Source organism: Lactuca sativa, chromosome 8 (genome assembly GCF_002870075.4).
Source record: "Lactuca sativa cultivar Salinas chromosome 8, Lsat_Salinas_v11, whole genome shotgun sequence".
Taxonomy (NCBI): domain Eukaryota; kingdom Viridiplantae; phylum Streptophyta; class Magnoliopsida; order Asterales; family Asteraceae; genus Lactuca; species Lactuca sativa.
The window spans coordinates 283,076,631-283,092,195 of NC_056630.2; the positions used below are offsets into that span (position 1 = coordinate 283,076,631).

At 37.9% G+C, this 15,565-nt stretch overlaps 1 protein-coding gene across 1 annotated transcript; it reads right to left on the reverse strand.

Annotated features, from left to right (window-relative positions):
• Positions 1–6,856: 6,856 nt before the first annotated feature.
• Positions 6,857–7,666, reverse strand: LOC128128081 (AT-hook motif nuclear-localized protein 10-like). The gene is made up of 4 exons (XM_052766882.1): positions 7,604–7,666; positions 7,397–7,528; positions 7,158–7,319; positions 6,857–7,050 (listed from the first exon to the last, which is right to left on the reverse strand). Exons 1-4 carry the CDS (start codon positions 7,634–7,636, stop codon positions 6,868–6,870), a joined length of 510 nt encoding a protein of 169 aa, XP_052622842.1. The 5' UTR covers positions 7,637–7,666; the 3' UTR covers positions 6,857–6,867.
• Positions 7,667–15,565: the final 7,899 nt, after the last annotated feature.

A 15,565-nucleotide genomic window follows, 5' to 3' on the forward strand; every position in this document is an offset into this window, starting at 1 on the left:
TAAATAGAGTGCAAACCCTTGAAATTAGGGTTTCATCCAGACAGGGGGGACTCGCCGAGTCCAGAATGTGGACTCGCCGATTCGCCAACTTAAACGTGCTCAATATCCCGACTCTACTCGGTGAGTCGGGCCTACAACTCGCCGAGTCCAAGGCTAAAAATGTAAATTACTTAGAGAGGTCATACGTACCAGGAACCAGGTGCTACACAATGGCTTGGAATTTAAGAACATGGATTTTGAAGATTTTCTAGCTGAGAAGGGAATGACTCACAATTTTTCTGCTCTATATACTCCACAGCAGAATGGAATCGTCGAAAGGCGAAATCGTTCTCTGTGCGAAGCGGCTCGAACTATGCTGAGTTTCAGTTCCTTGCCTTTATATTTCTGGGCTGATGCTATTGCTGCTGCTTGTTACAATCAGAATAGATCATATCTAAACAAGCGATTCTCAATCACTCCTTACGAAATCTTTAACAACCATAAGCCAAATGTGAAGTTCTTCCACGTGTTCGGTTCAAGATCCTTCATTTTCAACTCAAAGGAGAATAGAAATAAATTTGATGCTAAGGCTGATGAAGGGATTTTTCTGGGCTACTCCTTGAACTCTAAGGCGTATAGAGTTCTGAATAAATGCTCGAAGAAGATTGAAGAGACATACTATGTCACTTTCGATGATAGTTATGTCAAGAGGTTGAAGACAACTGAAGGTGCAATGTAGGATATCTTTCCAAAGTCTAGTCAAGTCACTGTGCCTATTTCAAATCTTTTCAAACAATGGATGCTTCTCTTTGATAATCCAGAATAAGCTATTGATTCTAAATCCAAGGCTGAAGATAACAGTGTCGACAGTTTGAAACAAATTATTGACGATGCTGCACAAAAGATGGTAGCTGAACAACTAAAGGCAACTGAAAGGCCTCACTCAAGCAAACCTTCTAGTGACTGTTCTACTATCCAGGGGGAGGGTTCTTCTCTACCAAATAATCAGGGTTCATCATTTCAGGGGGGAGAATTCATCGTCGCACTCATCTAGCTCAACTGAAAGTCCAAACGAAAGGGAGCGTTCTGATCCAGAAATTGAACTTGTGTAATCATTCGAGGGGGAGAATACAAATGTCAATGATGATGATACACAATCAGAATTGGAAGACGAAGTCAATGCAGAACTGGATCCCTCTTATGATCCAAATTACCCTCCCCTCGTTAAATGGACCAAAGACCATCCTCAAAGTCAAATCATTGGGGAATATTCTGAAAAATAATTAACTCGATCACAACTGAAAGCGAAACAAGTCGCATTATTCTCTCAAGTAGAATTTTGCATGTTCAACTCTTTCGTCTCCAAAGTTGAACCGAAGACGGTGAATTCAACTCTTTATCATTCTGATTGGGTTCAAGCCATGCAAGACGGGCTGAACGAGTTTGAAAGAAACAAAGTATGGCGTCTAATTCCAACTCTAAAGGATGCTTTGGTTGTCGGTCTCAAATGGGTATTCAGAAATAATATGGATAAGGAGGGGAATGTGATTCGCAACAAGGCCCATTTGGTGGTGAAAGGATATTGTCAAGAGGAAGGTATAGATCATGAAGAGACCTTCGCTCCAGTTGCAAGATTAGAGTCCGTTCGAATCTTTCTTCCTTATGTTGCACACAAGAACTTTGAGGTCTATCAAATGGACGTAAAGTGTGCTTTTCTCAACGGAGAACTTGAAGAAACTGTGTACATTGAGCGACCGCCAGGCTTCGTGAAAAAGAAGCATCGGGATCATTGATATATTCTGGACAAAGCCGTCTATTGTCTGAAGCAGGCTACCAGAGCATGGTATGAAACTCTCACTTGATTCTTAAAAATGTCCAAATTTAAACAAGGTTCGGTTGACCAAACCTGCTTTCGTAAGAGAGAGGGTACCCACCTTATGATAGTCCAAATTTATGTTGAATGACATCGTCTTCGGCTCCACGAATCCAGGCCTAACAGCCAAATTCAAGAAGTTAATGGAAACTAAATTTGAGATGAGCTCAATGGGTCCGATTAACTTTTTCCTTGGCTTAACTATTAGACAGGGACCCGAAGGCATTTTTATCCATCAGGAGGCATATACAAATACATTGCTTGGCAAGTTTGGCATGATGGGAGACTCCAAAGTGAAAGTCCCAATGGCTTTTGGAACTAAGCTTACTCCATCATTAGAGAAGCTAGCCTCTGATATGACGCTTTATCTTCAGATGAGTGGGTCACTGATGTATCTCACAGCCAGCAGGCTAGACATCATGTTCTCAGTATGCTATTGTGCCCGATTCCAAGCTAACCCTCGTGAACCACACTTGCTAGCCGTAAAGAACATCTTTCTCTATTTAAAGCAAACTTCCTCTCTCGGTCTATGGTATCCAGCCAACTCAGGTTTCTTTGTCCAAGCATTCTCAAATGCTGACTTAGGGGGTTGTGGATTGGATTGTAAAAGTTCTACTGGAGGATGCCAATTTCTTGATGGTAAATTGGTTAGCTAGAAATCAATGAAACAAACCTATGTTTCTCTCTCCACGACTGAAGTCGAATATATAGCTGATGCCTCATGCACATCTCAGGTTGTTTGGATACATAGTCAACTTAGGGACTATGGGCTGAATATGAAGAAAATCCCACTATATTGCGACTCCAAAAGTGCAATTAGGATTTGTCATAACCCAGTGCAACACTCGAAGACAAAGCACATCGCACTGCGGTATCACTTCATCAAATATCATGTGGAAGATGGTAACGTAGAGATTCATTTCGTTAGGACCACTAATCAATTAGCAGATATATTCACTAAGGCTATACCTGAAGCAAGTTTCAATAAGATCTTACAAGGCATAGGAATGATGGAAGCAGAATCAGTACCAAAATCGCCTTCGCTTCACTAAAGGTAAGAAGCGAAATAGAGCGAACGCTCGGTCTATTTCAGGTTCGGTTCACCCAGGAACCGAAATGAGCCGAATGCTCGGTCTATTTCGGGTTCAATCCTTCTAAACTCGTTTTCTTCTTTTTCATTAAAAGGGATTTCTGTTGTATTCATTTGTATACTCTTTTCCATATTCATTTTTATGTTTTTCTTTTTATTTTTTTCTTTTCTTAAAATCCAAAAATATTTTTCTTTTTGATTCATTACAAATTTTTCACAAAATACATAAATATATTTTCTTTTATTTCATTTTTCTCATGCTTTTCTTTGTATAAATGCTACTCTCAATGGTGAAGCTCAAGCAGGTATAAATTCTTTTCTATAAATTAGTTAAGTGTCCCTATATGCATACTGTTGCATGTTGACGAAAGCCTCAACAGATTTTGAGTGAAGCTTTAATAAGGTGATATATACAAATCATGTTTTCCCAAACTAGGCTGTTACATTCACTCTAATCGTGAGCTACCTTGCTCTTCTCATATTGAGTTTCGAGTTTTCTGCTTGGTCCTTCTTTTATAGCAGAGGTACATTCGCTTCTTAAACCACCTTCATCATATTTCTCCATTACACTTCATCTCACTAATGTAACCCTTGAGACTCTCAGCACTTACCACTGAGGTTTATGGTTACACAAAATTTGTGTTTATGATCATAGATACGTACACCACGTGTTCAGTGAGACCCTACATCCAACAGACCAACACCAATACCGAATTGACGGTGAATTTTAATATTTAAGCTTTAACTAGTTACCTGCAGAAGTCTCATTTTTTCCTTGCGTGATCTTTATGAAATTGTCTAACACCAAGACATTTCTTCCCAAAAGATCCAGTTTAGTTTTTGTTTTTGAGATTTCTATTCTGAATTCTGTTACTTCCAAACTATCAAACCTACTTATTCAACAGACCACATTGATCTCACAAGTACTTCATTCTCTTTTGGTCTTATATTAAGTACCGAAACTTGAATTGAAGCGAAAGCCACCCTTACTAGCCTTATATCTAAAAGATGCCCTTCATTGCCTCTTAACAGGCACTTGATTGTATTCTAACGGGAAACCACCCAAACACTTTGAAGTCTCTCTTGACTTGAAAGGAAGAGATTCGTGCCCGGGATCTACTGTTTCATGTCTTATTCGACATCACAATATCCTACAAACTTTGATTTATTTCTTTATCATTCACACTCTATGCACGAAAATCTTTGATTTTCTAAAATTCTGGTTCTATTTAATATGAGCTATTTTTTACAGCTTGGGTTCTAAAAGTATTATGTTGATCGATAAGATAAAGGTGACGACGGTTCATGTAGATTATGTGGGTGACGTTTCGGATAAAGCACTTGGATGATTCAGCAATTATCTAATCGTTGCATTGATTTGAAAAAGGTACTTTTTATGGAAAGGAGCGTAAAAATTGAAACATTTGTTCTCTCTCCTGCATCATCATCGGGGTTGCCAACTGTCTACTCCCCATCGCATCAGGATCCGTTTCACAAAAGGACGAGATTTTCGGCGGATCTTTCTCTCTCCTACTGTCACGTATAAAAGGGCTTCTCATGATCAACTTTACTCTTTTACCACTCACAAATCTTCTAAAAGAAAAAGGTGATCTCTCTCACTGTTTATCATCTTCTTCTCAAGCTTCATCAATGGCGGAATCATCCTCTGTTCAAGATACCTCTGTTCACTCAAACCTTCTGACCATTAAGCCACAACAAAACCTCATCATTGACCTTACACCATTTGTTTATGAATCCTATATGATGTACGTGGTAGAATGTCTCAAATATTCTCCACTTGTCGCTGCTCTTACAAAGGTGGAAATGGTTCTGATGTCTTACCTCTCTATCATCTACTCAACCGCTTACTATGACAAGGTTGCTGAGAGGATTCACTTTGACATTCACAACAACAAGACCTCGATTTCTAAGAATCGTTTATGTGCCCTACTTGGTCTTGCTTACGAACCAAATGAGGTACACTGAAACCCTAACCACTGTTACAAAGTTCAAGAAGTCCTGCCCTCCCCCACAATGGAACAACATCTTTACTCTCTTGTTCAAAGGTCTTTCTGAGCGAAGCGCTGGATCTGACGGTGTAAGCAAGTCTTTTATGACTATGCTTTATGGGTTGTACAATGGTGTAAATCTGGATTTTGGAGCGGTCATATGGCAACAACTTATTCAGTGTTTATCTTCTTCTTCTCTCCATTTTGAGATTTCATGTGGCAGGTATTGGCCTATTATCACAAGGTGAGCAATGGATCGTCTTCACGTTCCAATCATGGCGGACTCTCTTCTCTCATCCATTGCAACATTTCACACAACGAACACTACTAGAAAAAAGGCCTTTTACGACGCTCATTGCGCGTCGTAAAACGCTCAGACGACGCGCAAAAGCGTGTCAAGGAAGGCCCTGTCATAAAGAGAGACGACGCGCTTTTGCGCGTCGTCTATAGACGACGCGCATTTACGACGCGCGTTTACGACGCGCAATGCGTATCAAGGAAGGCCCTGTCATAAAGGAAGACGACACGCATTCGCGTGTCGTAACCTTACGACGCGCGTGTTTATGACACGCAATGCGTATCAAGAAAGCCCATGTCAAGAAAGGCCATGTCATAAATAAAGATGACACACATTTTTGCGTATCATAATTTTAAATGTTAAAAAAAATTATTTATGGATTTACTAATTTTCAAATTAAATTTGCATTTAATGTCCAATAATAGAAAATAATATATCATATACAAAAAATATAATCCATTACATAAAATTTAATGTCATACAAATAATTGTTCCATAGAAAAATAAAACAAATTAATAAAAGTTGTAACAAAAATCTACAAACTAATAGCTCTAATAACCTAATGTGTGGCTCACTGTAAACAAGATTTGTGTTGATTTTTTTAAATGTGTGCCTCACTTGTCTCCACTCTTCCTTAATAACACCACTTAAGGACTCTAAATCTATGAACTTGCTCACAGTATCTATATTGCCTGCACAAAAAACATAAGTACAAAATAAATGTGAAGATGGGTTAAATAACTACAAAATAACAAGAAAAGGATGAAAAGATTTTAGGAAATCATATGGACGTATCGAGCTGAAGGATCATCCATGTGCTGTTCTTTCTGCAAATTACACCACATATTTCCGAATTAAATAAGACAGTAAGGTGACTGACTATGCTACAAAAAATGCAAAATTTACTCCTTTTTATCTTTATCACAAACTATTATGTGAATCTGATATGGTTGTATTTTTTTTATTCCATATGCACAAATAAGAAACCAACAAGTTAAATAAACCTCATCTTTTCAGAAAGTTTTATATGAAACTGGCATGAGGCTTTTACCTTTTACCATGAAAAGATCACCGAATTAAGGATTTGCAAAAGAAGTCACAATAGAAAAAAGGTCCAATCCAGACCTAACAGCAAGAAAACAAGACAAAAAAGTTTTCATCATGACGCAAACTGATCCAGGATGTCAAGATATAGACAAGAAAAAAAAAAAGCAATTATGCAACTAAAAGTCTTATAGATGTAATAAAACTTCTTCTTATCACACATTATCATGTGGACTTTTACCATAAAAGAAGATCACAGAAAAGCCACGAAAGAGAGACAAAGGTCCATTCTACGTACAAGATTTCTTGGACCTATAAGCAAGAGAAGAAGACAAAATATTGACATCATGATGGAACTATTTCTTCCATTTCCACATTAATTCCAAAGACATTATTACTCTTGGATAATTAAATACGAACACCACATGTCATATATATAAAAATTTCTAAAAATACGCACACAATATTATTAACATTTTCAATAAAACCAACAACCCATAACTAACTCATAATTTCTAAAAATACGCACACAATATTATTAACATTTTCAACAAATGGGATTTAGACATTTAGTTACCTCCAAGGCATATTAGCCATACCTTGTGGATTACTGTTGTTACTATGGACTAGCGGGCTCCCGATCCCTCCACCTGAAGATCCGCTTGTGGTCCCCACATTGACGGGAGTAGTGTTGACTATTTTCGCCTCTGTTTTTCTTTGTTTCTGACTTGCAGGAACAAAGCTACCAACAATCATCTGTAAAAGTTACCAAGATAAAAACAAAGTTTCTTAGGGTTTGGAATCAGGAATCAGGAATGGAATGGTTGATTCCATTCCATATTTATGGAAAGAAAGAAAAAAACCTGAACGGGTGATGCAGCAGTGAAAAGGCCAGCCACATTACCACCTAAAACACGACCATCTGGCCCTGAAAGTGACACGCTTAAACCACCAGTCCTGCTTCTTTGCCCATCACTCTCACAAACCATAAATGAACCACAAAGAGATAAGATCTCAAATCGTCCCTGTATTTTTTATAAATAAATTAAATATTTTTTATACATCAAAAATAAATAAATAATGAATTTTCAAGAAAAAAAACCTCGTATGTGACAGTTCCACCAGATGTTGCAGACTGCTGAAGTGTAACATTAGATATGGCGTCATTAGCTGATAGAATGCACACAGCTCGAGTGCTGTTTTGAGAAAACCACATCAATTTTCCCAACACATCCTGCATTTAGATAAGAAATTATGAATTTTGGTAAATTAAAAATTTTCATAAACATAAAAAGAATAATGATTGCACCTCTCCAGCTTTAGCATCAAGGATATGCGGCATGAACCCCACTCCTGGTGAACCTGAAAATGGTTTATGTTTGAATGAAATGTGGAAAAAGTTGTAAGAAATTTCATGTTTTGTATGTTTTTATGGATTATGATATAACGAATTGAGTAAAGATAAACTGGGGAATGGAAATCCCAAGATAGAATGCTAATCTTATTATACAGGTTTAAAATTGTAAATTCTCACCAGTATAAGCAACTGAGGCTGCTTTCTTTACGCATATGCAAGAAGATCAGATAGTGGCTCAAAGAATAAGTTGCCAGTCGTGGTGTAAGGGCCTAAAGCAATAATCTGCTCAAAGATGGCATGGATAGAATCGGAGAGAATCCAGATAGTAAACTTAAAGGTGTACTTTAGTAAAATGAAGAACAAGCTTTACACACCAATGATAAATCCGATGTTATATCAAATAAATCAGCAGGCCTGTTATCTTCATCCAGATGAAATCTGTTTGGTAACTTATTATAAAAGATCAAAAATTTAGACATAATAGATTTATTAATAACTTATTATGTTTTCTAACATTTGATATGCATGAAACATCTTTTGTTTATAATTACATATTACCATTTGGAGAATAGATACTGAGATACATAGGAACATATGAAATATGTTTGGTATGACTTGTCACTCTGTCAGTTGCATCAGCAAACTCCTTCCTCAAAGCAACTACAAAAGTATATAATATATAAGAAGATTATGCAGAGAGATCGAGAATTACAAAAGGATCATAAGCTTTTTAGTCATAATACCAAAATCAGTGAACAACTTTCATAGAATGTGAGCAAACTCTGCATATTCTTTTCCTTCTTTAATCTTATAAAGAAGTAGAACAAGAGGACGAGTGACAATTCCTACAAAATAGATGTTAATTAATCAAATTTTATATTCAAAATTTTGAATCAGAAAATTTTGAAGATACAATAATTACCAGAACCACAAGGCAAAAAATCCATGTGTAAGGTATAGATGGATTCATAAGAGCACGAACAGGTTGTTGAGTCTGTGATTGTGATTGGTAGATTGGTATGGAAGGATGAGCAAGATTGGCTGTTACAGAAGCAGCTGGTTTTGTGGGGAATCGGATTGGCATTGAATGATGAGTAGTTGTTGGATGTGACATCTTCTGGCGTTGAACCCAATGGGCGCCTGAAGGTGGGGCCACTGCACTTCTCTTGTGATATGGTCTCGCATAATACTCAGAATTATTAGAGAGACCATCAACAGAAGTTGTAGGAGCTTGTCCTCTAGGATTGTTAGGAAGCTCAACCATTTGAGATTGGCCTACATAAGACCAAACAAAAAAAAATATCAAATATGTATGCAATATATCCAACTGTATACATACACTTCTTAGGTTTTTATTTACCATGACTGAAACGGGGACCTTGAGGATTCATCAGATAACTCACAGGTGCTGCATCAATTCGATCTGATTGTCATAAAAACGATCTCAAGAAATTAAAAAGAGAGCAAGTAGTCATACCAATAGAAGGTCGAACAACATTATCTGGATACTGACGTGTTTGACTTTGACCTGAAAATAAAAAAATTAATCTGACATGATAAGTAAGACTTAACTTGTTGTCTATAACTGTAGAAAAACAGTCTTATGCCACTCAGGATACCTGCACTAGTTGTCTGCAAGCTTATTTGTCTCTCAGCAGATTGAGGGCTATCTATCCCATTAAACTCAACTCCCAGCCTTTTTGGGAATGGGAGATCTGTTACACCTTGACCACTACTAACCCAAGATACTTGAGGAATTGCTGTCCTCTGGTTTTGTGAAAGCAGACCACCCCCAGGACCTTGGGTAGGCATGTGATTCTGTAAATAGGGATGTTTTCCTACAAGAAAACATATTGATTCAATAAGGATAACCTTAATGTAAACTGAAAACAATCACCTTGCTTACCTGCATAATTCTGTCTCGTAGAAGTAGAACCACTTCCTAGTTTGAGAGAGGAATTCATGGAACTCTCTGATGGTGACAAATCTATATTGCTTGGATAACGAACCTGAGATACATATAAGAGTATAAGCACTCCATGTTACTGAATCAAGTAAGCTTACATGAACAAATAAAAACGTACTTTTAAATTTATTTGTTACTTTCCTTTTCCTATTATAACATCGTAGCACCCAATTATAGTAATGTCATGCAAAGACATGATATTTACTGCTATGATTGAGTAGATTTTTCATGCAATAATAGGAAGAAAAAAAATGAAAGTAAGATGCTAATGCTATGCATTTAGACGAATCCAAAAAGAAAATGAAGTTACCGCAACATTCAAGGTAGGAGCTGGGTGTTGTCCACGAATTCCATTTGGGCCCAAAATAGAATGTCTGGAGAGAGTTTCTTCCCTTGCACGAGGAATATTTAGAGAATTAAAGCAGCAAGAAAACCAAAATCACTAGTTTGTGTTCTGAGATGGAAAAGCAATCGGAAAAAGGTGAATTCAACATTGATACTTACATGGATCCTGAAATCACTAAAGAAGGGCATTGGTCCTTCAAAAAAAAGATGCAAAAGCTGACTACTAAAGAAGGGCTTCGTGGAGAAAATTGAAATCAAACCCTAAATTGAATAGTTCTCCATTTAAAGAAAACACAGTATAGGGCTAGAGTTGATAATTTGGAAGAAAAAAGATGAAGAACAGAAGAATATGAGGTCAAAGTAACAGAATCGAATAAATAAAGGAAAATTCTTACTTTTTTCTTCGAACGGAGGGTCAATTGACTTTCAATTTTCGGTGTTAGGGCTTAGCGATTGTAAGAGGAAGAAGACAGACGTACTCTCATAGATGATGGTTGTATGCACTTGATTTTGAAAAGACGAGTTAAAGGAAAGAACTAGGGTTTTCTTGTTGTAAGTCAGGGGAGAAGCCAAGAAAGTAATTAGAGGAGAAGGGGGGAATCGCTCAAGAAGAAAAATAGGATGTCTTCGTAAGATGGAAGGGAAAATTGGTTTAGAAGCTGGTCAAATGTAATGAAATGTTGAAACGTTTGGAAACAACTTCTCCCAAATGGTTGGAGAAGATGGTCGGAGACAGTTGGCGGTGCGAGATCGGAGGTTGGGTGGTGGTGCGATGCTGCTATGAAGACCAACGCCCTAGGGCTTTTTCTTGCTAATCGGAAGAGGCGGGGGAGTTTAATTTTTGGGATCCAGTATAGGCGGGTGAAATCCCGCTTAAAACGCGTGTTTCATTAAAAAATTATAAAGCGACACTCTTAGATGACACACGTTTTATGAAAGGTGCCCTCCGCTTTTTCTTTTTTTTCTTTTCTGACACTAATTTTAGGGCACGCACAAATGCGGTGCCCTCTATCCTTCATATTTTGCAAAACTAACATTATTTTTAGGGCGTGCACAAATGCGTATCGTTTATCAGCGCGTGTCATTGTTTGCGCGTCATTAAAGGGCTTTTTTCTAGTAGTGGAAGATTATAATTACTGATCCGTCCAAGTTTCTCTTCATTGGATCGATTCCAGAAGCCATGTATGCATGTGTGTCTGAGGCAAGTAACGTCATTAAAACAAGAAGCTTGCTTCTTCAGGACCCAGGGAACTCACTCCTGCCATGATTCGCTCTATAGAGGAAGCAAATAAGCCTGAAAAGAGGGGAAAGAAACAAGATAGGAGCTAAGGGGCAAACTCTAAAGAATCGAAAGACTGAGAAGGCAGCACCTTCACAACCCAAGCAGAAAACGACAAAGAAGCCTGCTCGGAGGCTTATTCTTCAGTCTTTGAGTGATTCCGACTCTAATTATGTTCCTATTGGACATAAACGACCCTCTCCAACTGCATCTGAGAGTGAAAGCTCTGGTGAGGAGGTTTTGGTTCGTGGTGATACCCCTCCTCGCTCGCCAACCCCAGAGGTACCTGTTCGCTCTAAAGCACATTCTACTCCACCTGTTTCCATTCCTATTTCCCTTCCTTCTACTTCCCTAGTTATCACATCCCAGCCTTCTTCCACTATTCCCATCCCAACACCTATTTTTGTTAACGCTACCACCACCACTACCATGGGAGTTAAAACCAACGCATCTGATACATGGGTTCATTCTTCTCCCCCATGAAACCCCTGTCCCTACTAAACCTCAATCTCCTACCCGTTCAACCGAAACCAACACCGTTCTTGGAGGTGAGGACTTGGTGTTTGATTCCACTTACTTCAGTGCTTATCGTGTTCAGAGCGACGATGATGATCACGCTCCTATCACCAAGCGACATCTTAAAGCTGTGACTGATAAGCTTGATCAGTTACTTTCCTCTTCCTCTACAAATCCTTACTCAGAAGCTGCTCTTAAGGTCCTCTTCTATTTTGCAGTTAAGGAGCATGACACTTCTATCTCCAATTCAGCGAAGGCCATTGATGCCTCAACTTCTCAATGCCAGAAGGCTTTGCTTGTAGTGGAAACCTCTAATAAAGAATGCAAGGAAGTGACCGCAAAAGTCTAAAAACTAATATTAGAAGCTCAAATCTTTCTCAATTCCATTCAAGCTACTGCTCAGAAAAATGCTAACACCGTGACTGCTTCAGTCGATTTTCTTAAACGCTCCCTGTAGGCCGAACTCTCACAACTTGGTGTGGTTCATACCGCTATTGAAGTTGTTAATGCTGAGCTTCATACCAAAGTTGATGAACGGTTAACTACTCTTGAGGCAAGGCTAGCAGTTGAAAAAAAAAGTTACGGATGAGTTGGACAAGCGAACCTCTTAGAAAAAAATTTAGAACCTGCAACTCAAGAGATTAACGATCTAAAATCGGAAAGAGAAGTGATTCGCAGTTCTGTTGGTGATGTCCATTCAATCCTGCTTCATCTTCTGGATGCTCATGACTCAATCTTAATGATCTCCATTCGTCGTCACTTGGCTGCGAAACTACGTCCGGCCTTGGATATTCTCAGTCGAATTAAAGGTGTTTCGGATACTGTTGTTCTTCCGAAACAAGGGGGAGAAAATAAATCCCAAGGAGGCAATATTAACAAAACTCAACCTCCACCTCCTCCAGAACCGAAAGCTACTGCTGGACCGAAGGATAATGAAGCTTCGGCCAGTAAAAGACAAAAGAAAAAGAAGATTATTGGCGATGATGATGAAGACGATGATTCTGATAATATCATTACAGGCGCTCCTTCCAAGCCTGAGACAAAATTCAAGCATTCTGAGCAAGAGCTTCAGGAGAAAATGAATCGGTTGGAAAAAGAAATGAAAGGGAAGGAACTGCTTGATAAAAGGAAACCAATGTTTCCCGAATGGACTATTGAATTGCTCCAAAGGGAAGTCATTGATGAACCGAGCACTCTCTGGCTTGAACCTATTTTATCGTTCAGTCTTGAGAACTCGAAGGATGCTCAGTTCGACATGCCAATCAACCGAAAAAAATTTATCTTTCACTGCTTTGCATCGACTACTGTCGTTCCTTTTCCAGACCCGAAGGTTGATCGGGATTTGCTGGAGTGTTATCTGGAATTTGCTCAACCACAATACCTGACCTAGAGCTTGAAGAAAATTAAAACGGTCAAGGTATTGAAGCCCTATTCAGCTGGGAAATTTATTAATGCCAAATTCAAAGTAACCTGAGGCTCAGATAGCTCGGTTCATACCATTTCCCTAGCTGACCTTCCGAACCTAAACCTCACGACTGGATACTCCTCAACAACATTCTGCTATGCAATCTATAGGAATATCAGCCGATCATTGATCATATCAAGCGAATGCTTGTTTGTTACATTCATGAAGTAGCAAAGATGGATCAAGAGATTGCCACTGCTTTTCACAAGCGAACCACGATCAAACCAATGGGAAGAGATGGAAATATAAACACAATGATCAAGGGAAAGATTGGCACAAAGTATCACACTGTGATGTTCATTAGGGGCGAAGGTCAAAAATTCCTATTCGCTCTTATTGACAAATGTCACACCCCAAAACCAAGAACGGCGGAAACGTTCTGGGGCGGAGGACGTCATGTATAGTATCACAACACAGTAAATGTAAATAAGCAAACAACATCATCCATTGCATTAAATATATAATTTTAATACAAGTGTGTTCTGTACAGTTATAGACAACAAAAATAATGTAACACAAAATAATATGAGATGAGTCTTGAATGCACTCCATCTTCTCAAAAGCTGGCCTCGGTACCTGTCTACTGATGACCTAAGAATACAAGTTATTTTGAAAGAGTTTATCAGCATTAAGCTGGTGAGTTCATAAGTATTTTAGTGTCAATGTTGTTGTAAAAAAAAACGTTTGAACCTGTCTCAATGTATATGTTTGTAAGGAAATGTTTGAAAGTGTTTGTAAAAGTTTGAATCTCTCAGAAAAACCTATATTTTCTATTAAAGTAGCCTTCTACCAAGGCCTAACTGTTTTGTATGCTCGTTTGTTGTAAAAGTGCGTGATTACCCAAGTATAACTATCATTTGATAAAATATAGTTTGTACATTAATGCTTAAGTGAGGTTATCACTATAATATGCAATGGGTAAATCATTGTAGTACAGTAGTTTTGTATAATAAGAACTACTGTTGTACTAACTACCTTAAACCGGATTTATATTAAGGTAAAATGTGATAAATTGCACCATGCTATCGACTGGTAACAACGACATAATGAATGGTCGTAATAAAGAAATGATGTTTGGCACCCGCAGACCTGCAAGTCTGGCTGTAGCTAGCAGCAAGGTGTAGGATAGTCAATCCAGTATAGATCTATATGCAAACTCACGCTCTCCCTCCAAGAGAATTCTGGCTACAACTCGGCCATGACATTTAAGGCATGCTCCGACACAGTGGATCACAATTGTTAACGTATTCATGTATATGAAATGTTTTTCGTTCTCGTATAGTTGTATATGTTCATGTTTCTAGTATAGCTGTATATGCTCATGTTTCTAGTATAGTTGTATATGTACTTGTTTCTAGTATAGCTGCATATGTACTTGTTTCTAGTATAGCTGTATATGTTCATGTTTCTAGTATAACTGTATATGTACATGGTTCTAGTATAGTTGTATATGTTCCTGTGTTACCCCGATGGTAACTAACTAATTATGTACTGATAAGTATGAATATGGAAGTACTATTATGTCTATACATGTATATATGATACATAAGTAATATGGAAACGACCTTCGGATGGTCACCCGAAATCCCACCAGACCACATCCAAATCGAGAAAAAGGAAATAGGGCGGATGGCCTTCCTAATCCCTTTAAACATTATTTATCTATATATACATATATGGGCATGCAATTGATAATATAAAGGCATAAATAAGTTTTCATAAAACATTTGAAGCATAAATATTATTTCAAGAGGAGATCGACTTGGTGTCAATATTTAAAACAATTAGAAGGCATAAGTAAATAAAACAGTTTTAAGTATAAGAAGCATTTGTTTGAATCACAGTCTGAAGATAAGTTTGGATAGTAAAAGAGCTTGTAAAACATTTCAAAGTAAAGCAGTTCGATAAACAGTTTGAACAGTGGTAAAAATCGTTGTTTTCCTAGTTATTAATCACATGTGATTAAATGCAATCACATGTGATTGAAGCAATAACTATAAGTATTTGACTTGTATCCCCCCCCCCATAAAGTATTTAAAACATTAAAATCATTTCAAAGGTTGATTCAAGGGGTATGAACTCACTTGCGGTGAGTTGTACGAATTGCAGTGTCGGATACCGTGCTAGGTGGCAAACGGAGACTTGTTTACACGCACGAGCCTAGTTATCATATAATAAGCATATATATAACTAATTAGACAAATAATAACTTAATAAATAAGTTAAAACACTTAGGAACATGTAAACACTTTTTATAAGTGTTATAGGTCCTAATGGTTGCATCTAAGTTGCTACGGGACAAGGCAAAAGGGTTTGAAACATCAAATGGCCTTGCATAAGAGT

Bases quoted from the DNA above. Each gene is read 5' to 3' on its own strand.
- LOC128128081 (XM_052766882.1), bottom strand. From the start codon at position 7,636: ATGCCGCATATCCTTGATGCTAAAGCTGGAGAG. The intron at 7,320-7,396 runs GTTTTTTTTCTT...TAAAAAATACAG, and splicing joins GTGGAACTGTCACATACGAG to GGACGATTTGAGATCTTATC. The intron at 7,051-7,157 runs GTTTTTTTCTTT...TAACTTTTACAG, and splicing joins CTGCTGCATCACCCGTTCAG to ATGATTGTTGGTAGCTTTGT.